Raw genomic sequence first — 27877 nt, 5'->3', positions numbered from 1 at the left:
TGTTACAATATAACTTATTGTGTTTTTGTAACGTGATTATTGATTAATGTGTCTCAAATAAACAAGTAAGGCAGGCCAACCCAAACCACGGCTACAGACGGGGGCGACAGGGGGGGTTCACGGTGACTGACCAGAGAGACGGCTTAGAATTGGAGAATAAACATAGGGCGAGAAATTCAGTGTGCTTCATTTGATCTGCGTTTGGGGCACCAGTGTTATGGCTATGGGTGCACTCTGCCTGGGATGGAGACAGCATTGAAGCTGATTGGCCCACTCTTCTTCTTAGGGGTGCTCATGCAGCCTTTATTCAAGAGCAAGTTTTAAACAGTGAAAACTTTCTTATAAAAGGAAGTGGTTAACGAGTGACTACACATAAGCAACATTTATTCACCTGCAAAAGTCAAGGACTCCTTGCTCACCGAAACCATGGAAGCCACTAGAAAGAAGTTCACTCATTCTCTCCATCACTGTCTCTCAGAACTTTTTTTATTTCCCATGCATAGTTTGAACAAGAGTGTAATGAAACTGAAATGAAATGGAAATAAAAGTTTTGACTTTCATTGTGATTCTTTCCATTATGATCAGAGGAATCAATAAGAAAACATGTCTTTACAACTAGATAAAAAAGGGTTCAACATTTTTCAGAAAATCCTTCAAGGTAACGCACTTTGGACGGACAAAGATCTTCATAACATAAATACATCACAAAAGTAAGTAAGTCCCTAAAACTAAAACATTCAGCACATTTTATACAACACAGTGCAAGTGCAGGATGATTTTCAAGCACTCACTTATTTCATTTGTGACTAACTGACATGACTTGTCTTTCTGCTTGTATATCTCCTTTTGAACTGAGGGACCAGCATATTGTAAACACTTAGAAGAATATGTGTCTGATACAGAGCTGCTTCAAACCACATCAGAGCAGGAAGTGAACCAAGAATCGGACTGTGATGAAAACATCCAACAATTTACATTTGGTTTCCAGTTTTGGAAAGGGGGCGATGGGGCGAACATCATTCAGTTCATGAGAAACTAACAGTGCCACATTCGCCACAACAATCTTGTTTGATTCTAATATGAAATATTGTTGTGTTTACAGCTTGCTCTGGTGTCCCTTGGTGTACAAAAACAACATCAACTGGTATGACAATATGTCTCCCAACCATTTCTGTCAGGAGGGAAAACCAAATTAATTCAGCATCTGGATGCAATATTGGCAACTTATATATTATATATATAAAAAAAAGTGGACTTTAAAAACATATGATGGCCCTTACTGGTAAGTTTGCATCAATATTTGAAAAAATTTAACATGTCACAGTTCTAACTAACACTGTATTGCAGCAGCAGCAGCATGGAACATGGCGTAAACTGTGTGCACCACTGACAGGGCATTTAGGATCTAACACACACCAAGGGCCACACTCAGGGGAAACCACTTACTGTACGTGCATAGACTACAGTGTGAGACGTGCTCAACATGTTCCCTGCTATGCCTTCATTGCCGGACAGAACCACAATCATTTAAAAATAAAACATATTATTGTTCATGTGTGGTAAACATTTTGTGTATTTCTCAGAATATGTATGGAAAGGCGTTGTGCAACAATAATGTGAAGCTGTGCGTGGTAAAAAAGCAAAAGCATGGTCTTGAGGCTGGACACTAAAGAGACTTTGATTGAACATATGAATTTAGTTTAGGGAGCCTACTTTATTCTCACCAAAACGTAGGGGGGGTTGCGCTGGTTTAAGCCATCACCACCAACTAAATAACCAGAACACCAAAGGCTAACGTGATAACAAAGTTCAGTGTGATCCCAGTGATTACTGTGAGAAGATATTAAATATCTACACTTAGAAAAACACATCCAAATCCTTCCAACAGTATTAAAAATATACAAATAAAAATACAAGTACTCTCTGACACCAGGTAGGTAGTTTTCTGTTGACATGAAATCAGTGAGGACTAAAAAGATAAATATTTTTCACATCTTCTTCTTGCTTGAATTTTTTGAAGAGAAAAAAATGTGTATATGAAAATAAACCAAAAATGGTCCATTTTGCAATATTATCCTTCAGTAATTAGTAACATTGTGATAATACATTTTTGTTTTTCAGCTAAAAACGCTTCAGCTTCTCGAGTAAGGAAGAAAGAGCCAGTGTTGAAACAATAGTATAATAGAATTCTTGTTTTCAGACATCATACATTATGCACAGATAATAAAAACATTAACAGTGATCAAGTCTTTTTCCACTAGAGAAATGATTCCTCTGTTTTAGTCTGGAACATTAAGAGCTCAGGAAAAGTCTGGAGATGTATCATAACCAGATTAACATAGCGGGTTATCAGTCATCGTCAGAAATGCCTCCACATGTCAGAACCTAATTACTGACAGTTCAACAGAGAGAGGACGTGAAATACATGTTTGAAACATCCCATAATGCAACAACTGTGAGGCCTGGGAGTGGCAGGAGTTGAATTGGTGACTGCGGTACAAAGACACAGAGTGATCAATGGGACGAGGGCACAGCAGTGTGTGCAGGTAGCATCTGAGCTCTTAGTGTTCTCCAAACGTTGACCCATCAGAAGCCTCACTTCAGTGTGGTAGTAACAACACCTGTGACTCTGCTCGGAGCATTAGGCCCTGTCAGGTAAGAGTAACAGTCGTTCATTGCCATTCATGGTCATGCCAGCTGAGCGCCTTTCTGGCACCCATGGGGGAGGACTGGCAGAGGAAAAGGGACATATGGCTTCTTTGAACCTATTGAAGCAGAGCCTGGGCTCAGAGCAGGACAGTCAGGGGACGAGGACGCTCACTTGACATGTTCAGCACTGTGGGAGGAGCAGTAGTATTTCTTATGAGCTATGAACGTGGACAGGCTGCTGAACTTGATGTTGCAGAGCCGACAGAAGCGGGAGTTACCGTTCAGGACAGGGGAGATCACTGTGGTTTTGGGGGTGGAGATGAGGGTAGGCTGGGGGGTGGGGTCGGGATGGGAGGCTGTGTTCGGGACAGCCTTGTCTGGAAGGAGGGAAGCCCCCACAGTCTCCCTGAGGACCTCAGGCACAGGGGTCACAGTCAGAGAGGGAGCCCTTTGGGGAGAAACAGGCAGGGGGGAGCCAGCCAAAGGTGACCCCCCCCCAGCTGAAGGGCTGCCGTTTGCCAGGGGGGAGGCCGGTGAAGCTGAACCACTCCTTCTCTGCCCATTGAGGCTCTCTCTGTGGACTCGCAGTCTGGGCTGGCTGATCTGGAGGGTGGAGGTGGTCGCAGCTCCATCCCTGGGACTGAGGCTGGGGCTGCGGCTCACTGCACCGCCCTGCTGGGGGGGCTGAATGCTTACTAGCATGCCGTGGGTAGTCTTGAAGTGCTCCATCAGGTCACAGGGGATGAGCCTGTTAGGGCAGTAGGGGCAGACCACCTGAGAGGCACCGAGGCCTTTGGCTCCGGCTCCTGGGATGGCTGCCAGTGTGGTGGCTGTATGGAGAGGAGACGTGGCATCAGAGGCGGGTAAGGCGGAGGGGTGAGGACTGGACAATGTGCCTTGAGCCAGGGCAACCCACTCAGCTGGCAGAGCTTTAGCATCTATAAGGTGCAGAAGTTCTGGGCGCTCCTGCTGAGGCCTGCTTTTGGGAGAGGTAGAGGCCGATCTCTTGAGCCTGTGAAGCTGCTCCAGGGTGTGAGGCTGCAGGGTGGTGGCAGGGCAGTAGTAGGTCTTATGAGCCAGGTAGTTCTCAATGCTGTTGAAGCTGATACTGCAGGCAGTGCACTTGTGGTAGTCAGTGAGTGGCAGGGAGGGGAGAACACTGCTGCTGCTGTTGGGTGGAACCTCTCTCAGACGGGGCCTCTTGCTGAGGTCAATCGGGCCATCTCCTTCAGGGCTGGAGCTGCCTGCCCCGCTGGGAGAACCTTCCTCTTTCACTGCCAAGCCCAGAACAGAGGCAGACGGAGCTGAGGCAGCCGCGGACGCGGCGGCAGCAGCAGCAGCAGCGTTGGCTAAGGCTTCAGTTCTGGCCATGTGAATCTCATACATCTTCTTTCTCTTGCGTGTCCTGATGGGTTGGGGAAGGAAGGGCGTTGTGGTTGTTGCCTTGGCCATGTGTAGGGACCGGTGGTTGGATGGGTCATGGCGGGAGGCGCAGTAGAAGCGCTTGTGAACGGTGTAGTTCTCATGACGACTAAAGCGGATGTTGCAGGCTCCGCAGAAGGTTCTGTTGGGATCGTCTTCTTGTTCTTCTGCAAAACCACTTGCAGGACTCTGGCTGCCTTCGCTTGCTCTTCCTCCTCCACCTCCTCCCACACTTCCACCTCCACCTTCCCCTTCAGAAGAGGATGATAGTCCTTCCTTTCCTGCAGGGGTTTCTGTCTTCACTTCCACGACCCTCCCGGATTCTGTTGCTCCACTGCCTGCAGGAGGGTCAGAGTCAGAGGGAGAAGCAGAGGCGGCCCTACTTGCTGCTCCGCCCTGAGGTGATGCTGACGTGCCATGGGCCCCACTGGAAGGGAGTGTCGCTGGCGCTGCATCTCTAGTTGCCCCAGGGTCTGAAGCTGAGGTTGCACCTTCTCCATGATGCCTACTGGAACAGTACAGCCTCTTATGTGCATAAAAGTTGTTGATGTTGTTGAAGGTGATATCGCACTGAAAGCAGGTGGCTCCTTTGTGAGGAGGAGTGGCTGTGGCTGTAGGTGCAGTTGGTCCAGAGGGTAGGAATGCAGCCGGGTTGTTCTGAGGAACTGTCTGGCCTTGCTTCAGACGGCTGTGGACCATCTCTGACATTTTAGCCAGTATCTCTGAGGCCTGAGGCAGGATGGCGGCCTCAGGATTAAACATGTACTGAGGCAAGAACATTGCTCCTCCGGGAAGAACTGAGCCTGTACCACTGACATGCGCGGGGCTAGAACCAGGGGTGGGACTAGTTGGTTCTGCCTTTACAGTTGCAGTGGCCAGACTTTTTGGAGAGGTGGATGTCTGGAAGGAGGATGTTTGCTTCTTGTTTGTCTTCCTTGTTGCTTCTTGATCTCCTGCCTCTTCACCCAGCTCCTCATCTTCTCCAGCCTCCCTAATCTCCATTTGCTGCTCTTCTGTCTCTAAGTCCGAAGGAGGCTCCTCTTTGATCTTTACATCAATAGGACTGTAGTCTCGAGGCGTGGCGGAGCCTCCGTTTGCACCAGGACTGACCGATTCTGGCGTAGGGACACAGGCCAGGGACTCCCTGTCCTGGGGAGACTGCTGGAGGTGGGGGTTGTCAACTGAAGATGGGGTGCTTTGGCAGGGGGTGGGGCTCCTTTCGACTGGGACCCTAACCTCTAGGTGGGTTCGCACATGCTGCTGAAGCTGGGCAGGTGAGTCAGAGTTCTGGCCACACACTTGACACTTCAGCACCACACCAGAGTCTCCTGGACTGAGACCTGAAGACAGTAAAAAACAGCAAACTATAACAGTAGCATACATTTGAAGGGATCTAGAAAAGCATCAGTTATATCAATGAGCCAATAATTGATCCACAATCTGGAAAAGTAGCCACATTTAGTCACATTGATGGTATGTCTTACCAGTGGACAGGGGGAGCTTGGGTAGGCCGGGACCTGGGGAGTAGACCTCACTGTGAGACCCCGGCTGGCAAACCATGTGGCTGGTGACCAGATGGCTGTAAAGGATGTCCCTTGTTGTGGAGACAAAGCCACAGCCATGACACACCCCGTTCAGTGTGTCAGTGTGGACCTTAAGGTGGCGCTCACAGTTTGCTTTAGTGGTGAAGGCTGACAGACAGATGAGACAGACAAATGGACGCTCACCTGTTAAAAGACAGAGGGACACTTATTTAGAGGGACACATTATGAGCCAATCTTCCACACGATGTGATAAACATTAAGGCACATTGGTAAAGCATCTACAAGTTGGGTCTCCATGTTTGGACCTGTCTGTTGGGCGTGGAGAGACAGTAGGTCTGGCACTCACCACTGTGTGTGCGCATGTGGATCTCAAGTGAGCTGGCACTGGGGCAGCTCTTGTTGCACTGTGGGAAGGGGCAGATGCGCTCGTTGGGGTAGGACTCCTTGGGTTTGTCCTGTGGTGGAGACGAGGCTGCAGCCGGCTGCTTCTGCCGGCTGGCACAGTAATACATGAGGTGGGCCTGCAGGTTCCTCTCACTGCGGTACCAGATCCCACAGTCCTTGCATGGGAAGATGTCCTCTGATAGACGGATAGAAGATAAATTTAGAGTTAGATGACTTAAAATGTTTCACAAATTAGTGACTCAAGTACCTTTACCTGTAAAACTCTCAGAGACCATTTCCAAAAGTCAAGCGACAGCTCGTAGAGAGGAAGCAAGCACACACACACACACACACACACACACACACACACACACACACACACACACACACACCACACACACACACACACACACACACACACACACACACACACACACACACACACACACACACACACACACACACACCACACACACACACACACACACACACACACACACACACACACACACACACACACACACACACACACACACACACACACACACACACACACACACACACACACACACACACACCACACACACACACACACACACACACACACACACACACACACACACACACACACACACACACACACACACACACACACACAGAGAGTAAGGGCATTGACAATAATCATCATATTTCAGCTGAGCTGAAGAGCTGTGGCACCATCTTGTGGCTAAATAGATCATTGCAGCCAGAAGACAGATGCTGAAATACAGATTTATGCCATGATGGCTTTCCGGTACCAACTTATATCGCAGCTATCGCAAAAACAGTGCCTGGATAAAAGTTTTTGGGCTGACAAAACAAAATAAGTATAGCATAAAGGCTAGAAGGGAAACTATATTGCATGTAATACTTATAGGCCATACAGTCTCTCATATTTACTCTACATGTTAAATACAGATTCTTAAGGATATATCTTTCTTAAAGAAACCTTAATACCACTTTGTATCGTTTGAATGATTTAAATGCCAAACTATCTTATTCTAATGGATAGTTTCCCTAGCCAGATTAGAAGCTAGTTGTTGTATATAGCACTGTATATAGTAGATATAACATATACTTTATTGAAGAAAATAGCTCTACTGCTAACGAATAAACAGACTTTGATTTATATATATTACTCACTGTTGACAATGGCAGTAGCCAAGATGGCGGCCATGCCAGCCTGCTGTGGGAGGAGCTGGATCTCTGAGCGCAGCGCTGGGGGGTACAGAGAGTCCTCCGTCCCCACAGGGGGCTTCTGGGTGACGAGGCTGAGTGGAGGAGAGAGCTGGGCCTGGGGGGGGGAGGAGCAGGGGCCCACAGTTGGGGACAGGGCCGCCAGGAGCCTTTCACCAGCTGTAAGCGCCCTGGTAACCTTACAGAACAGTTCTTCACCTGAAACACAGAAGCTCAGGTCACCACAGGAAGCTAACAAAAAAACACAGAGTAAAGATTATCTTTTTTCATGCAAGTTAATATACAGTACATTTATTCCATTTGGGGGTAGTGTTGTCTGGAGGCAACAACATTTTGACTAGTGGTGGTAGGAACATAGAAAAGGTGGAACTACTCTCATTGAAGTCAACAATAGCAAAGCCCTGGGACTGACCCACCTCTCAGTGTCAGGGGTTAATGTCCCTGTCCTGTTCAAGCCAGAAAGCCTGTTCAATAGCTGCTTAGTGATGAGGGTCATCTACTCAGGAAACTGCTAACATGTTACTTCAACCACTCACGTGACATTTCAAATTAGTAATAAAACATTTGATGAATGGTTTCTAGCATTTATGTTGGCGTAAAGAGATTTACTTGGATATGATAATAAAGATCTCTGTAAAGAGGCTCAGTCATTGGTACACATTTATTTATAAAGCTTTGTTGGGTAAACTCCCGTATTATATCTGCTCTCTGATAACACAGAGAGTTGCAAGCAGCTATTGTCTGAGATGGCATGATGTAGTATTGTTAGATGTGCCAAGAGCAAGGACTGTCTTAGGTAAGACAGCTTTTATGTGCGCAGCTCCATTTGCTTGGAACAGTCTTCAGCAAGAATTGAAACTGAGCAATCTCATTCCTCTGCATGTTTTTAAAGCTAGGCTAAATGAAATGCTCGTTGATACTATGGCCACTTGTAAATGTCTATAACTATGTAAATGTATCCTGTAAATATAATGTATAATGTCCTTTATTGTTTTATGTTTCATGTGGAACCTATATGCTGCAGGTCTCCCTTGAAAAAGAGATCTATGATCTCAATGGGACCAATCTGGTTAAATAAAGGTTTGAAATGAAAATGAAATGAAATGATATAAAACTTAGAAAGCGGGAAATCTCCATATTTGAGATTCTGATAAAAAACATTTTCTGCCATTATTGCTTAAATACTTACTTGCAATCAATACATTGATTATCAAAATTGTTGTAGACTTTTTTTCTGTAAATTGATGGATCGCATAGTCGACTAAAATGTGCAGCTCTACTTAAATATGCTTAACAGAGAAGTAACAGTACAATGTAAGGGGGAAAATGTTTCAGAATAATGACTTTGAGCCAGTGTGGTGGAGCTGCTCCACACTGGGAACACTGGGCAGTCAACAGGAAACATCAGGTGGACATGCTGTTGCTACACTGGAACACTCACGTTGGCTGTAGATGGTGCAGTTGGCAGCTGAGAGGTCAGAGGTCAGAGGGAGCAGACTCATCCAACAGTCTGGATCCTCACACACCAGAGAAAACCTAGAGTTCTGGAAACACACACACACACAGAACGGATGGGTTAGACTCATCACACAGTGTATATAATGACGCACCCCCACAGTGAGAATGAAGGACACCTGCTTAGTTTAAGAATGAACATATAATAATCAAAGAGTTTTTTTTATTACAAAGATTGACATGAATTTACCAACAATGTTGCTTGTGACTATTAGTGCCAAAACAATTAGTTAATCTATATTTAATTGAAATAAAAAAAGGTTCATGTTCTCATAGCAAGCTTCTCCTTCATATCACTGCATTTTGGACGCTGGTCAGACAAAAAACTATTTATAGATGCATCCTTAAACTCTGGCCGATGTGTCTTTTTACACTATCTCTTGATTTTAAAAACAAACGTAAATGATATTCTTCCTCACAGTTAACTGTTGATGAGTCTTTTATGATAATACAAACATTACATAATCAGAATAATGAAAGTGTTCAAGGGATTAGCAATACAGTGCATAACGTGATATGCTACCATTCCACAGCTGGAAATGTTTAGTTTCAATTGGTCCAGATGTTTCTCTCTTCCCTCCCTCAAAATATATCAAATCCAATAAATGATTGTCTCTGCCATTGTCACTTTCAAGTGTCCATTCTCCTCTTTAACTGTACAGCAGTGGTGAACTGTCAGGGCCTTCAAGGTATTCAGAGAATACCCTGGAACACTCAGATAAAACAAACAAAAAAATCGATTTAATTATATAAATAAAATGTAAATAAAATGAATAAATTAGAATCGTATCTGTGTTGTTGATCTGTAATATTACAGTGTTACGTTGATTTATTTGTCTTTCTTGATCCATGCACTACACATTTGAGTGGTTTTGTGTTAGAATTTTTTTTCAACCAATCAGATATTTTTCTGGGTTTCTGGGTAGAACATCCTTTAACCAAGGTATTCTACATCCTGGATAGAATGCCCTGGCCGTTGCACTGAATGAGGCCACGTTTACACGGAGGCGAAACGGGTTGTATCCGCTACAGTTCTCTATCGTATGGACGGTTCGTCCACACGAGGCCGTAACGGAACCGCGGAAACGCAGCCCTCAAACGGTAACGGGTCTCAAGGTGGGTAGATCTGCGGACGAAACGCTCTGGGGGGCCTAACGGCTCTGTGTGTACATCCTATACGATCATTTCCTGATAACGATGAAGCCATAGCCCCACCTCTCCCCACCTCTGCTGCTCACTGCTGTAGCATGGTCAGTAGCTACTGCTACTGACCATGCTACAGATGTTAGGGCAACATCTACAGCTCCTCTACCACAACCATCAGCAACAACATGAACTACATGTTGCTAAATCCACCGCAGAGAATAAACAGAAGGGCAACCAGGCAACCATGCTCGGGGGGGTCTTCTTCACTGCTTTTGGTGTATTTTGTGGCGGAAGTACAGCCACTTACAGGCCCGGCAAATGTACTACAGTGTCTCCAGCGGGTCGAGCGGTCTCGTGTGGACAGACACGTTTCTTGAGCCGATACCATGTGGACGGAAGACTTTTTTGATACCGAATTCGGTTCGTTCTCCATTTCGTCTTTGAGTAAACAGAGCCTGAGAGCGTACGTTTGGATCGACAGTTTTATCAACCAATCATATATTTAAGCAATAGCTCACGACAGGCCGTGGTATATGCTCATTATATCACAGCTAAGGGGCGTGGTTCAGCCCGACGCGAAGCGGAGGGTCGACATAATGCGAGGTGGTTGCTATGCAACAACACTAACAGCTAGCGAACATATTAGACAGAGAGCGTTGATCCATTATTTGGCTATTTATTTACATTCGTTTGTATGTTGCCGTTTATTGTGCACCCACTGAAAACCTGTCCAGCATCAGTAGAATGGCTTACGAGGTTACTTGTAGAGGTTGAGGTTGTTCTAGGCTGTTGCTTGGCGTGGCGAGAATATTGCTCCACTTTCTCCGGTACCCGAGATTCGGCTTCCAGTAGCTCTGGAGAGAGATTTCGCACCTGTGGCCACTAACGGTCATAATTTCTCTGCTTTGTTTCAAAACCTGCATCAGAAAGGTGGTGCTACTTTTCCAGTTGGTCTACCTGCTCTTCACGTAGCTCTGCATGTCGTCGTTTAGGTGCGTTTTTTTTTCTGGAGATAGGCACTCCTCAATAGTAAGACCCCCCCGGAGGTCGAAATTAATCTTATGCTTTGTAAGTTTGTTTCGTAACGGAAGAAATGTAAATTTATAAAACGGACAAGTCAAATCAAGCAATCTGATTGGTCGATAGCGTTTTTGCGGACCTTTTTGATTACAGATTTGAAAACATTGTTGCTTGCTTTAAAAGTAGCTCAATTCATTATGTCAAACCTTGGAAAGTATCTAGATATCCCTGCCATAATGCCAAAGGAACTGCACACTGAATATGTTTTGCCGTTTGATGTCTATGTCTGGACCGCTGCGTAAAAAGGAGGGTTTCTGCCCCGTTACTTCTCCGCTGCTTTCTTGTTCCAGTTTGAAAAGCAAACTGTATACTGTTTTTCTCAGACGCGGAAGGATACTGACTTGTTGTGAAAAGTAACTTACAATTCTACCCGTGGTATACACTCAGTATATCAAGGCTAAGAACCAATCAGATTGCTTGATTTGACTTGTCTGTTTTATAATGATTTGTAGCCAATGGGCGTATTCTTTCAGAGTTTCCCTTGCCAGGGAACTCTAGAGCAGTGGTTCTCAACTGGTCAGGCCTCGGGTCAATAAATCGCGACCCAAAATGTTGAATCACTCAAATCTATTCAACAAGAAATCATGCTGTAATATATATGCTTTTCAGCATACATTATTAATTGAAGTGAAGTACAGTGCATATATCCCTTATAACCCTTCACAGAACTAAAGTATGCTTTGAAAAAAGGTTTATTTTTTTTAGAAATACTAACATATAAACTACGCATTCTGGTACACTGAGAAGAAAATAAATAAATGTATTACTACCCGACATATTAATAATATTTGATGCCATTGTTTGTTTTTCACTTTGTTCTGAAGCTCAACTTGCTGCTTGCTCCACACAGAGAGAAGAGTAAAGAGGAGAGAGTCTGTGTGAATTACTTTAAATTGTGGGTAAGGGTAGATAGCTCCCATTGTTCTGTGACCTGTCAATCATCAAACCTGGGATCGTATTTCATTATGTGTTCATCTGTATCTGAAGTTGTACCCATGGATGTATAAAGAATAGTTCTACCGCAAAGTTATTCTCCGTGGGGACTTCCGGCAACAATCTCGATTCTGATCAAAGGCCAGAAGACTCGAAAAATATCAACAAAGATGTTTTATTGAGAAGATGATCACTACGTGACAGAAGTTTTCAAAACCGTTGATGGTCTCCGGTACTTCCAGTCCAACTGCATGCCCAGTGTTAGAAAATCGGGCCTTCAAAAGAAAAGTTTGACTTATTTCCCAAAACAAAAAAACCGTTCGCGACCCACCAGTTGAGAACCACTGCTCTTGAAGGCCCGTTAGTTCACTGGCTCGAGACAGAGGATCTAGATAAATGCGACGAAGCAATTCATTTGCCCTTTTATTGTTTTTAACGTTGAAATGGCAAGTGCAACAGATGAAGATGATGTTGTTGCGGAATTGTTGTCTATACCCTTTTCAAGACGACAATTGAGTGAAAAGACGGACATTATAATGGCGGAGGGGGTGTGTGTGTGTCTACAGAAGGTCCAGTTGTGATAGACACGGTTTGCCACTGCTGTACAGTATGCACATGGCGAGACAATCAAAATTCAAACAGTAAAGCATGAATTGCTGTAAGTTGGGAATACACAGTCACACAATACTGTCTCATGGGTTTCCAGTGGCAAACACCCATTTATAAAGAGGATGCCAGGGAGCAGACGATGATCCCTACCCAAGAAGGAAATTAGGAAATAAAGGGAGCAGGGGCTGAACAAAGCTGCATGGAAAAATAAAGGAGAAGAAAGAAGAAAGAGGAGAATAGGAATAAAAGAGGGAAAGAGACCCCAGGAGAGAGTGAGAGAAGAAAAGGAAGAGGAAGAAGATCTGATGAGGTCGGAAGGGGCTATTCAGACCGCTGCCATAATAAGATCCACGGAACACACCGGAAAGAGAGGAAAAGCCTGTGTGTGTGTGTGTGTGTGTGTGTGTGTGTGTGTGTGTGTGTGTGGTGTGTGTGTGTGTGTGTGTGTGTGTGTGTGTGTGTGTGTGTGGAGGCATGAGACAGAGGGAATACATGAAACATACACATAGATTGTAGAATGTCAACTTTAAAATGCCTGTTCTCAACAATCATCAACCTGACCAATCATCTCTTTAGTAGCAATGCATAGTAAACTGGTTTAAGTACACAGGAGCATACTGCAGTACATACGCCAATGCTGAATTGACATTGTGGCAGTATGTATGTTCATTCTCACTGTAAATAGCACCAGTCCTAGTGTTAGGCTCTGAAAAGGTCAATTTACTAGCTGATTAAAAGCAATGGCTAGCAAAGCGACACACTCAGCGCACTGTACCGTATCTCTATCAGGGATACGTGTGGTATGGCTCAGCCTTTTCTCCTTTCATATCTTATATGAAATACAATTAATACAACATCTTAAAAGGGAATAAAACACTTGTATTTTATCCATGCAATGCTGAATGTCTTTTTTCTATCAAAGCACAGCATTGAGTCAGTGTGATGCAGTACTGTCCCTCTCCATCAGGAGGCAGCCTTCCCCCAGCACTGCACAGAGCAGGGACAGTCTGAGGGTCAAAGGTCACTGGATTGTGTATTCTGCTCTTCAACTGTTTAAACTACATAACCTTTTCATGTGTTCCAATTCAAAGTCATAGTGCTATCTTAGCCAAAACAAGTACATATATTTAGTCCCTGATGATTTGAATCATTAGGGACTGAATATATAAATATATGTACTTAATTTGGGTAAGCATATATCTAAAACAATATATATTTCCTGACACCAAAAACAAAAATGCTTTTTAAAATCCATAAGAGCTTATCAGCACTTTCTCATGAAATCCTTATCCCCATGTTATGCTGTGTTTCAGCAACGTTTACAATGCTTATTACTCCTTTGGGATGTCAGTACCGTGGTATTAAAAGACAGGCTGATCAGTTCGAATCAGCCGCTCCAGGTGAGTAACAATTGGCTCTATCCCTGGCTTTCAAGAAGTCATTCAGAGCCCACAACAGGAAGTGTGTTCCATACAAATTGGCACATTTCATGCATTTTCTTTGCACAATATTTTCCTCCCCAACTCCTACATTGAGACACTTTATTAAAGTGCTCAAATGCACTAAACATAAAATCATCTTTAATTAGATTATTCAAATTAAAAGTGGTTCCAAATATGGGCTTTGGGACCCAAAAATGAGGAAGGAAGAACGAAATGAAGCCAACACAAAAATGTGTTTATTTTTCAGTGAGAAGAGAAGGAAGGAGTGAATGGAGGAAGCCTCTGAGTGTGTTGCACGATGAAGACGGAGGCAGAGCGTATTGGATTTCATGGGGAACATCACTGATGTGGAGATACTGCTTCTTTTGTTTTAATTTGTAACCCAATGCTGGAGCCGTCTGAGCTGTAAGTACTGCTAATTTGTTTCAGACTAATTCATCACGGCCACGGCTTTGGAATTTGCTATGATAGGGCAATGGGGAGAGCAATGAGGAAAACACACACACTCATGTGTACAAAAAAAAGAAGAGAAACAGTCAATCACACAGACTGTTGTTCAAAACTGTGAGTGTGAAACTCCATATTTTCTTATTGGATAATTACTCTTAATAAAATCCAATGTTGTCCACTCATTGATAGAGTCTCCTCTATTCCCAGTTTTTCATCATGGTAAAGTCAGATTTGTCTTTGAACACAGCTGGATTTAAAATGCTGCAGATAATGTTGGTTTACTTAACAAATTAACAAATGGAGGGTTTAACCTGCAAATGGCTACAGAACTACACACATAATGAATATATTATACTCAATGTCAATCTGCAGGAAGAATAAGATAGAACTGTACACACTCTGCGGCCACGGACACACAGCAGACACACATACAAAATGATCACCCTTGTTCTGGTCTGACGCCGATCTCACTGACTCAAAAGGCAGACAGCAGTCACCCAGAGGAACGTGCCTCGACCCACAAAGAGTGAAAACATGACAGTGTTCACTGCTGGGAATGCCCCCCACCCCCCCTTCAACAGATCCCATTTGCTGTGACAGAAACACCTGCTGAGCACGTCTCCTCCCACAGAGAGCAGTCTGCCTGGGTATCGAACCGTGGTGCTCAGCACAATATAGTATATTACATTACATTACGTAGCATTTAGCTGACGATTCTATCCAAAGCGATTTACAACAAGTGCACGATTTAAGATACAAAAACAATGCTGATATATTTACTTCAAACAAGCAAGACCATTGTAAGTGCTGGTGCATAAGTAAAGCACAAGTGTGTTGCTGTTTTTTTTAACGAGAATATGAAAGTTGGAAAAAGTTTGGACACCCCTGGTCGAAGAGATTTGGGGGGAAATGACAAGGAAAAAGTCAATCTGGAGTACCAAGAGGATTGACCACAATTGTCACATTCTCAGCTTTTCCTAAAAACATCATCCTCCAATAAAGATCTGTATTTCCACATACATCACCCCGTCTTCTATTTGTATCACCCTAACTACCCGCATAGCCCTCCATCTATCAATGGGATGTCAGGCCTCCCCGGCAGAGCTCCATCTGAGTTGAGAGTGCTGCCTTAAGCCCCATCAGCAGAGGAGAGTGTTTGAGCTGCAGTCTAAGCCCCTCGCCCGGACCCCGGTCCCCTCATGAATATTAACCAGCCCCGAGCCTGGCTTTAATCTGCCTGATCCCCGCACTGCTGCCGCCGAGACGATAGCGAATCTAATTATTTGGTCTGATATTAACCCCCCGCTTCCACCACATCCCCCCACCCCCCCAACACCCTGTCCTCACTATAGCTGCTAAACGTTCACTGTGTGTGTGTGTTAGTGCACAGCAACAACACTCTAGAACCATCTTCTTCTGCCAACGTCAGTTTACACACACACACACACACACACACACACACACACACACACACACACACACACACACACACACACACACACACACACACACACACACACACACACCACACACACACACACACACACACACACACCACACACACACACACACACACACACACACACACACACCACACACACACACACACCACACACACACACACACACACACACACACACCACACACACCCCCTCCACCTCCAGCGCAGCCTGTGACGCCCTCTCCTTATCAGGCCCAAAAACGCCCTCCTCAACACCGATAAAAGTTGAATGCAAATTATGCCAGGCGGATTTCATTTCTTCATTTTATTTCTCCGTTCTCTCGCTCATAATCACAATGATTTCTTGTTCGCTCTCTCTCTCTCTCTCTCTCTCTCTCTCAGAGTGCATCCTGTTTTTTAAAATGTTTTCATGGGTATTAGTTTAACAGGGTTCACTGATGACTTTATTTTAGTTGACTTTGGAGCATTATGGTGGGGAAGTTGTTGGGGTGTTTCCTGATGCTTAAGGCTGATCAGAGTCTGACGCCATGGTGAACTCCGGAGGAAGCATGGCATCAAAAACCCCAGCCCACTTCCCATGCCGGGGGGAGAACATCGGGCTGGCTGTGGGAGAGGTGGTGGGACACAGCAGCATGAGGTCACCGGTGCGGATAAACAGTGCCGCTGTCATTTTCCTTGATAGGTGGAGAAAGTGAATTGCGTCATGGAGACAGGTATGATGGTGAAGCCGCTGAGGCTGCCCAAATACAAAGTTCTTCAAATGTCCCTCCTTTCATTACACATGAGTTCCTCAGCAGAGAGGTCTGTAGACACGGGAAAGTGGTCTCCCCACATGTATGCATGTCGTGTCAGACTGCATACATGATACTGAATAACTGGGATGTTAAGGTAGATAATTACGACTATGTGTTTTTTACAATTTATAATGTTTTGGTTGCAGAGAGGAGAGACAAGTGGCGGTCCGGGGATGGTGGTTCAGCTCTGCCCGGCCCGGGGTACTCCTGGTGAGTAACAGATACATACAACAGATGAAATCCATACGATGCAGGAAGGCAAACAGATTCCATTTCCTCTCCACAAAGTACTTTACTCACTGGAGGTGGAGCATTTTATTACGGTGAGGATGCTTATAATTAAAGCACAGTTTGACCTTTTCACAGCTGTTTCTCAAATGCTCCAACAATTGGTGCGGGGTGGAAGCTCTTTTCTCAGAAAGTGAATAATGTTTGAAACGGCTGTGGCTTTTTGTTATTCTTAGGTGGGGATTTGAACTGTACAGCAAATCATCTTTAGATCGCAACCATGCAGAGCCTCATCACACATCCCAGCTGGTCTACACCTATGGTCTGGTGGATGTGCAGATGAGCAGCAAGATTTCTCTGAACAGCTGTCAACGGCCACAGTTTTACTGCTGCCACTGGGGAATAAGGATGTTTGTATATGCAAATCATTAGTGGTGCAATCTAGCTCATCTGTGTCTCAATGTGTATACTGTTTTACATTGTCTCATATTGTTTACACTTTATCATGTCTAAACAGGAGCGCCTCATGGTCATTAAATGTTATTGCCACAGAAAACAATAACACAACTGTTCTTTGGAATATAAAGATACTACTTTTTCTGTGGGATGCTTTGAAATAGAAGTGAAGGCTTCCCGCCAACATCGGTTCAAACGCTTTGAATACATCCGTCAGCCATAGCGGGCTTTATTGTTGTTGTTTTTGTTTGTTTTTTAATTTGTCACAGCACTGACATCATTGATCTTGTGTTACTAGTCAGCACATGAACATGATTGAAATGAGTTCCACATATACAGATTATAATTGTTGGGGATACAGACATAGCCGCGGGAAGTAGGGGTGCAAGGGCTCGGTTCGCTCACGGTCTTTTTAAACGGCATCATTGAAGTTGCGCTGACAGGCGACAGAGGTCCACCGTGTCCCCGCAGCAAGGCTACCCCCCCCCCTTGACAGTTCTAGCACCCCGCCCCCCCCCCCCCGTTGACAATTTACCGCACCCCCTAAGTAAAATGACTTCCTGCGGCTATGGATACAGCGTAAACTTGTCAGTGTCTCCTGATTTACAAAATACCTGCAAGGTGTTTTTGAATGACCTCAAACATATTCTTCTTCCCTCCTGGGCCGCATACATTTACAGTGCCATAGATAGCTACCAAGATACTGCATCTCTAGATAACATTATATTAGACTAGCTTCCAATTGGTCCAGACTGGTACTACAGCTGCATTGAACATAAGTAGGGAAACTGGTAGATGTCATTCAAGATTTGAAGGGCTTTATTCTGCATGTCCTGACTTCAGTGCTGAGTCCCTTCCACCACTGTGGCCCAAACAGTAACCATGGTGTCCTGTGTGTGTGTGGGGGGGGGGGGGGGGGTGTTTGATACATTAAAAAAAAGAATAAGAAAAAAAGACAAAGAAAGAAAAAGTAGAGCCAGTGACATCATCTGCAGATCAGCACACATTCCTGAAGGTGCACCCGTCCTTCTCACTGTGCTTCTCTAGCTGGGAATTCAAAACCCACCCTGCTCTTCTCCTGACCTTTTCAACCATCGTTCATTCTTTCACTCTTCCCACAAAATCATTCATTCAATCATCCAATTCACCCTCTCTCTTTCTTTCTTTCTTAATCTCCAGTCCTCTCCCCAACTCTCATTCCTCCCCTTCTGTCTGCCTGCCCCTCCTTTCCCGTCCAATCTCTCCCTCTTTCTGTCTCTCGTTCTATCTCTCAGCTACAGGAAATGGTTTCTTTCCCGATCCAGGGGGTTGGAGGGGAGTACTCACTGTCCCAAACAAAGAGGTCACTGTGTGAATCCTCCAAAAATACAAAGAAGAAAAGGAAGGCAGATAAAATCAGAAACCTACTCTCATCCGCCTTACACACACACACACACACACACACACACACACACACACACACACACACACACACACACACACACACACACACACCACACACACACACAACACACACACACACACACCACACACACACACACACAACACACACACACACACACACACACACACCACACACACACACACCACACACACACACACACACACACACACACACACACACACACACACACACACACACACACACACACACACACACACACACACACACACTTTTCCTCTGTTGCACTCACGCACATCCTTTTACATTCAACAGAGACGCAAGATTTGTTTAACACTGTATGTTCCTCTCACCAGGTACGGATATGGTCAACGCACTACATGGCTACGGCCCAGCAGAAGAGTCACAGCGTATTCGCATGAGAAAAAAATGGAGGGAGCCAGGTTTGATGAGCTGCATGCAAATGACATGTAAAAATATAAAACTGCGATACTTAAAACGGGGGCCGAGATAAGAGATTTGAAAATGAGGCACTCTTGGAAAGCAGGCTCCTGAACTGCCGGAGATGAGGCTCAGAGATAGAGAGGATAGAGGTTTTCCCTCTCCTCTTCTCCTCTCTTACACCTCCTCCTCCTACTCGCTCCTTCCTCCTCACCCTGCAGATGACAGGGAGATGCAGATACCAGCCAGTCACAGCCACTGAGTGATGAACACCGGCTCCTTCTATCTCCTTTAATCCTTCTCTTCCACGTTTCCTCCATTTTCTCTCATATTTCCTTTTGTCTCATGTTTTATTTCAGGGCAGGGCTCAACGCTAACTTTTAAAAGTGGTTGCCAGGCTGGCAACCAGGCATCAGCTTTTGGTTTCCAAAACTGAAAATACGGTTGCCATTTTTAGTCGCCTTATATTTTAAATAATTAAGATACCATACAGTTATACATCAACTTAATAATGAACATGTGACACAAAAGAATGTTCAAATGCTTTACAATAAGTAATTAACACAATTATTTGAAACTTAAGTGGTAGTAAACTTGTCCACCCTCAATTGCTGGTATACTAAATACCAGTAGTGCAGCTGTTGTCATGTTCTTCACAGATCCCTCACAAATGAATTGAGCAAGTCACGAGTTTCTTCTTTCTCTTTTATAGAAGTGATTATATTTGTATGCCAATATTTTCCTATGGTAAAGTTTCGTTTGGCACTTTTATTTTGATAGTAATAAGATCGGGACTCTTATTTTGAAGGAACTTTTACCGGAAGTGAAGGCACAACGTAGCAGAATTGAACCCACTAAAAGTGTTTCTTCTTAGAATAAGTGAGAAATGGATGTAACTTCTGTTTGACGGCTATCATACCGGAGAAATAAGAAACTGTAATTGTATGCAATCATTTATGGCATTAATAATTAATATATAATTCTTAACTGTGAATGGTTTTCATTTATTTAACATTAGAAATGTATTAGTCTGGCCAAACTTGATGGCAACCTAAAATCCCTCTCTTTCCGTACCTCAGATAGAAAATATGATTGGAGACAAAACAGCCAATCAGAATTGACCTTCTCGAGTTCTCAGATTTGGTTGGTTTTGTGGCACATTTGTAACGCTGTGACAACTTGAGCGAGCCCGCAGGCAAACTTGAGCGCACACAGGGTGGCGAGGTTGAGCGAGGGAGAGAGAGCGTGTGCAGGAGTTTGTGAGAGGGCTTGAGTCAATTTCTCTTCAAAATATAATTGATGTTGCAAAATATATTTTTCTGTAGTCAAAAATGTTCAATGGCTCAATAACATTTTCTATGCTCAAAAGGCACAACAATAACACCATATATTTCGCCTCTCAAGACTTTACACATTTCCTCTTTGCTTTTCGTTCTAGTTCACTTTGCGCTTTATCAGTTGAATCACTTTGAACATTCGTTTGAGATGTTGACGGGTTGGCCGAACATTTTACCGCACAGTCAAACAACTTCATTTGCTTCGCCATCTTTTGTAAAACAAACACACGGCGCACCGCGCACGCGAGTAAACGTGCATCGCTTTCTGGCTCCGTAATCACACCAATGCACGTGCAACTTAAGTATCAGGTTCCGACTGGTCACAACAATAATTAAATATCACTCTTAATACAACAAATATTTAACATTTATCTATTTTGGGGTGCACATTTAGCTGTTTGCTGTCCTTATTTCTTTATGTTAACTGGTTGCCACTGATGGCAACCAAAGGCCAAGAAGTGGTTGACATTTTTTCTGAATGGTTACCAATGGCAACCTGGCAACCATTACTGTCGAGCCCTGCAGGGGATGGACCTTTCCCACCCTTCTCTTTGCCTCTATTTTGTTCCTCTTCCCCCCTGGCCTGGCTGAGTTTCTGTCTATCAGTATTTTATCTTATTTGGCAGTTTTCTCTCCCCTCTCTCCAATCACCCCCCTCTCCCGTGCTGAGGTGCGGGCTCTTCTGTCTGCCTGGCTGACAGACCTGCAGACAGACAGCTGCTGTCATGATGTGGGCGAGTCATACGACAGGTTGCCTGTGTGGAGCACGACGATTCAATAACCACAGATAAAAGCTAGCTCTCCTTGAGGCAATGATCCACAGTGTCAACATTTTGAGAAGAGACATCCATTACTCAAGGGCTGTGCCCAAAAACTCCTTGTCCAGGTTTGAAGTCCCAGCAGTTTTGGCTTTTAGTTTTTTCCCGTGAAAAATAATATGAGAGAGGGATTCAATCTAATATTTGAATGATTTGATTTGATTGGTGAAGATGGAGACCCTGAAAGCTGACTCAAAGCAGCATTCCACACTGTATGCTGCAAGAGGACTGTACCTTTCTTTGAGATGACATCGTCAGTGACTGCTGTTGGTCTGCCCATCTTATGAGTAAAACCCTAAGCAGTTGGCTGTCTAACAGCAGATATATCAACCAATTCAATTACATTAAAGGTCCCCTATTATACTGTTTTACATCAATATATTACAGGTCTCAGATATATACAAAACATGTCTCTGATTGGCTGAAACACCAAACAGATCATTGCAGCATTACCCATAATCCTCTCTGTTTCAGCCCTGTTTCCAAAGTGCTGATTCTCTGTCTGTTACTTTAGATGAAAATAAGGAGCCCCTCCCCACGCCCCTCTGAGAGACATTTGGTTACAAAGAACTCAATGGTGCTCTAGGAGGACATTCAGGTGATAAGGGGGGGGTTACCTTGGTTGCTGATTGGCTAATGGTTACACAAGCCAAAACATCGTTATGACATCATAAAGTGGCCAAAATCTGATCAGCTCATTTTCAGACAGGTTTTTATAGAAATTGATACAATTCATGAAAAAGTGGATTTTGCACATAGGTGACCTTTAAAACAATGTAAACAAATCTTTTTCCAAATAATATTCACACTCACACCTAACACTCTGACACCGCCTTACAGGCTACTGCAAGCCAGGACCAACGCAATAAGTATGTTTGGCTTTGATTGCTTTTGATGACTTTATTTGTGTACATAGCGGAGCTATTTCCTTTTAACAAGAAGATAGAAAAGGGAGTTTACAGCAGAAATAAGTACACAAAGTACAGTATATAAGGTGACAAATATATTTGACTGTGAACTAAAAGTAGAAACTCTGGTCTTGCTCTCTAGTTCATAATAATGTTCTGTAGTATTGGGTTCTTCTGGGGGGCATCGCAGAAGGTGTCTCAACACTCGCTGTAATCATCTATTTGTCATCTTCTGAAGGAGCACCATTTTAATTAACATTCTAATTTGATGGGCGGAGGAAAGAAAGAAACAGAGAGGCAGAGAAACACTGTTGATGAGCCCAGATAAAAAAGATCAAAATCAGGATGTAAACAACCCGGCTCAGAGTCAACACAAAAAAAGGAAAACAGCCCTAGAGAAAATGAGAAGGAGACGCTGATCACCTTCACTCGTCCTTTCAGGGGAGTGAGGGAAGTGGAGAGGAGAGTAGAGGAGGGAGAGCGGAGGATATATAGGGAGTGAGAAGAGACTACCCAAAAAGTGTTTGAAAAGCCGTGGGTGGCGCGCCTTATCGCCCCAGTTCTCCTGGAGAGATTATTGGGGGATTAGTGCGAACGCTTGTTTCTAAAACATGATGAAAAGACGTTCAGTGCGTGATAACGCTTTGAACTCCCTTACTCTGCTCCTTCTAGGATCGTGCCTTCAGGCTGCCTCTCCAAGAAACACAGGATTGGGGTGGGGCGAGCTGCTGGGTGCTGCTGAAGGAGGGAGAACAATAAGATCATGTTGTAAGAGTTTCTTCTGTGGCTTACTTTGGACATCTGTCCTTTTGGAAGATTCAACAGATGCAACAAACTCTGGGTTTGCATACACTTAAGCATCATTACTCTTTCACCTCATATAACTGACATTTCCCAACAATCCCGCAACTTCGGTCCAATCACATGCACTTGCACTATCAGTTAATTAAAGCAGGATCCAATCAGAAGGAGAGGAGATATAATATCAGATTCTTTATGTGCGATCCAATCAGAATAGCACAAGTGGTGTGCTCACTGCTGGGTTGCCATGGGAGGCTTGTCGAGGAGGACCAGGTTGTTCACTCAACCAAAAACGATGAGGAATCAGCAGCCAGCGATCAGCTGATCAGTAAACATTATTATACCGTGTTCTAAAGTCCAACAGCCATATCAGCCAGAATATATTTAAATAGATAAATGGTTTTACGCCTCTTTCTCAAGAGATGCAAATGGCAGGATTTCCATATGACACAGACCAGTTAACACGGCAATAATCTAATGAAGGAGATCTGTTGGAGGGAGAGCGAGCACTGGATCTCATTTCTCTCTCTCTGCTCCACCCTGATTTCTCAGAACTGACAACTCACCCCACCCACATGATAATACACCAACAAGCCAAGACAACGTCAAATACCTCTCATTTTGTATTGTTTAAGAAAAAAATAATCATTGCACTGAAATGCTTCCAGGTGTAGTTGTGTTGCTGGGCCAGCCTCGTATTAAACTTATCTGTCCGGGCCAAATAAGAGGAACATTTGTTAAGAAAAAGTTCTGAGAAAGCGGGCGATGCTAGGGGGGCAACACTGCCGATTGGGCCATGCCAATCATACAGAGACGGGGGGCAAAGCCTGGGGGCTTCACAGAGCCCAGGAAGGATGAGGACTGAGGAAGACAGCACGAATAAGATCAAAGTGAGGAAGGCTAGACAACTGCAATAGATCTCACATATTTTATGGTGAGGATGAAGCATGTCCATAACAGGGAGATGAACCAGAGAAGGATTCTGAGAGAGCGGGGCCCAGTCGAAAGATGACATCTCTCTAAGATAAGATACAAACTGTAACCCCACTATACTTTAAAAGCTGTGTCTCAGAAATAAAATGTGTGTCACTCTGCACCACCTTCAGTTTGCAATGTATTGTGCCAAACAAAAGATATGAAGAAAGGAATGAGGATTACTCCTACAAGCAATCCAACCATGTCTATGAGATGAGTATAATAAAAAACGAGTATAATAAAAAAGAGAATATTAAGTTGGGCTATGTTTGTGGCTTTCTAGCCATCAATTTGTATCTGCAATTAGAGTTTACAAAACACTGGAATAATTAGAATGCCTAAACAAACAAAAAGGGCATGTGATCATAGAGTTGTAATTCCAATCTCCTGGCAGGAAGTAGCTTCCTATGCTGCACACAGTATGCAGTGTTCACACTGGAGAAGTTACAAAGCACAGTATATATATACACTTCAGATTTGAGTGTGCTGTTGATGTACGATATTCTCCTACAATGCTAAGCTCAGAAAAAAGTCAGAACATGTCAAAATGAGTGTGTGGTTCAAAGTTGTTGAAACATGTTGTTGTTAATTTGTAAATGTCAATTTACAGTGACATTGTATAATTTCCTGTAGGTTTTATACCATTTTATATGAACCACCCAATATGAACTAATAATGAACAGCTCTTACTCTTCATTCTAACCCGACCTCCCCCCACCCTGCTGGGGCAGTACTGTATATGTGGTAGAAATGGGAAGATGAGTACAGAATATTATACTTGTAGAAAAGGATTGTGAACTGGGTTTGATGCTGGGCTTCAGCTGCGCAGCAGGAGAAGAAACTCTCACACACACTGAGGAGGATAGCCCTGACCCCTGCTGACCCATGAGGGAGGGATAGATGGAGAAGGGGGAGGATGTGGAGTGACAGGGGGAGAAACACAGGAGGAATGTGAGATTATGGCCACTATCTCCAGCAGATACTGAATGTCCATCTCCTCACTTCTTCAGACGCAGATAGGAGGGGAGAGGGTGGTAGGAAGGGCAGAAAATGAGGAAGAAGAGAGAGATATGTATTTAGAGTCAGAATGAGATGCTTTCTTTACGAAGGGAACCTTTGAAAGAACAGACACTGACTTTACAGTCCAGAGGAGGCATGGGCAGCGGAAGGGAGGGGAAGAACAAAAGGTGATGGGTGAGAGAGTGTGTGCGAGAGTGAGAGTCAGTGCACACACACACACACACACACACACACACACACACACACACACACACACACACACACACACACACACACACACACACACACACACACACACACACACACACACACACACACACACACACACACACACACACACACACACACACACACACACACACACACACACACACACACACACACACACACACACACACACACACACACACACACACATATCTTCTGTACACTCAGAACCATACTGATAATAAATGAAATCTTAGAAATGAGAGCCTATCAAGCAGGAATCAATCACTGGGGTTTGTTATCCAGGAGGATGGCGCCATGTGGAGATAAAAAACAGGCGGACGTCTGGGGAGGGCTGGGAGGAGAGGAAGAAGAGAGGGGAGAGGATGGGAGTCAGGGGACGGCTAGGAGGAGAAGAGAGAAGAGAAGAGATCAGAGAGGAAAGAAGTGAAGGAGAGGAGAACTGAATGGGCCATTTAGTGAACAGAATATGATCTGCTTCAGACAGACATGGACAGTTACACTGGGCTAAGCTGGACTCACATTTGGCAACTGAAAATAGCAGGTAAAGCAAGGTAGATCACAAATTGCATTAATATATCATATATATATATGTGTGTGTGTGTGTGTGAGATTATGTCTCTGTGTTGTGTTTTGTGCTTCATGCCAGGAAACCTCTCCTAGCATCAGTATCATATGGACTTGCACATGATGCACAAACCCAGCCTGATAGGGCTCCTTCCGGTCACACACACACACACACACACACACACACACACACACACACACACACACACACACACACACCACACACACACACACACACACACACACACACACACACACACACACACACACACACACACACACACACACACACACACACACACACACACACACACACACACACACACACACACACACACACACACACACACAAAATCCTGCTGTAGTTACAGTAATCAACTCTAACCTCAGTGTTGTGTGAAGATGTCATTTTATTAAAGGGGACCTATCATGCAAAATGCACTTTTTGATGTCTTTTACACATAAATATGTGTCCCCGGTGTGTGAGGAGACTCACATAGTGATGTCTTCTCTACATCACATGAATTCATTTTCTGAACAATTTTCTAAAATAATTAACAAATGATTCCAAGACTATTCTTATAAAGATTAAACAGCAGTGGTGGCCGGCCCATAGGGGCGCCGCCCCACCTCTTCCCACATACAAAATTAAAAAAATATATATATATTTTTATTTTATTTTTATTTTAATAAACAAGGTAAATATTTTATAATTGGTATCAGTAAAATGTATAATCTACAATAAAATCTCGTTTAAAATGGTGTTACGACGATGTCTAAAGTTACTGATAAGTCACATGTTCCTGTGACGGTCGGAGCATTTACAACGTTAGCTTAGCCAATCTCCATTTAGAAAACACGCATTTTAAAAGGGTTTTTCGCCTGCCGTCTGTCTGCAGACTTGTCAAAGCATTAATTCATGGTTGTTACTATCCGGTATCAGTATGTTGTTACTTCGGCATCATTTTGAAACGTGTATTACAATTAAATCACGGTCAAATATGTTCATCTTGTTGTAGTTGTAGCTCCCTTGCCAGCGATTCTCTCTCTAGTTTAGCATACTCAGCCCGACTCAGCCTGGTTGTTCCTGGCCCTAGAACCACAATTTTATGGGGCCAGAAATACTGTGAATTAGGACCCGCTAGCCGGTACTAGGCCAAGTGGAAACGCAACCAAAAACGGGCCCCGCACGGCTCGGCACGCTTAAAGCGAGCTCCGCGCTGCCGTGGAAACGCGCCATTACATCACCAGAAGTCCTAATTTAAGGGGTCAATTCTCCCAAAAAATATTTTTTTACTCACTATATCAACAGCCCCACCAAAAATATTTTCCACCAGCCACCACTGTTAAACAGTAATTGTCGACAGCTTCAAACTAGTTTGGAATAACAACTTATTTGTACTTGCAATTACAGGTCAGATATCACTGGTGGAATTTAGAAAATATAGATAATTGTGTGTGCCGTCAGCCACGGTTAGCAGATATTAGAAAACATACATAATACGATTTTGAACTGAAGCTTAAGCTCACCAACAGTGTTACAATATAGTTTCTATTGATGTCAACAGTCAATACTATAAATTAATATGTTTAGAATATCTGTAATCTTCTAGTGGTAATATCTAGCAGGATTTCAATGCAAGACAAGGGCACACCAAAAGCAGAACAAATACCTCAATATCACAAATTCAACAACGTAGGACAAACATAATTTATAAATTAAGATGATTGAAACCTTCTATTGTTTTACAATGGCTTTTCATCATTTGTTATAGTGCATTGAGGCTATTCAGGAAGAGCATCATGTCCATGTGTATAAGGATTGATACATAGTGATAGTGGCTCAGCCTCAGTCACCATGACAGACTCTTTGCAAGAGGTAAGTGGAGGTCTTACCTCTGTATCAGGATCCTCTGTGCTGCCCTCTGATTGGAGGATTCCTGGGTAGGGGCCCCACATTGTGTCTGTTTCGAGATCCCTGCCAGCGACCACCTTGCTGCCCCCCCCTACTTCACTTAACTCCAGCTCAT

At 43.9% G+C, this 27877-nt stretch overlaps 1 protein-coding gene across 1 annotated transcript; it reads right to left on the bottom strand.

Moving 5' to 3' along the window:
• Positions 1-464: 464 nt before the first annotated feature.
• zfpm1 (zinc finger protein, FOG family member 1) lies at positions 465-27877 on the bottom strand (the record flags this gene model as incomplete). Its single annotated transcript, XM_034205094.1, is given in 6 exon segments — positions 465-5411; positions 5556-5798; positions 5962-6195; positions 7182-7433; positions 8677-8779; positions 27744-27877. Coding segments are annotated over 6 exon segments (3560 nt in total), but the record flags the coding sequence as incomplete, so codon positions are not given.

Source organism: Gymnodraco acuticeps, unplaced genomic scaffold (assembly GCF_902827175.1).
Source record: "Gymnodraco acuticeps unplaced genomic scaffold, fGymAcu1.1, whole genome shotgun sequence".
Lineage (NCBI taxonomy): Eukaryota > Metazoa > Chordata > Actinopteri > Perciformes > Bathydraconidae > Gymnodraco > Gymnodraco acuticeps.
This window is presented reverse-complemented; position numbering and strand designations above follow the sequence as displayed.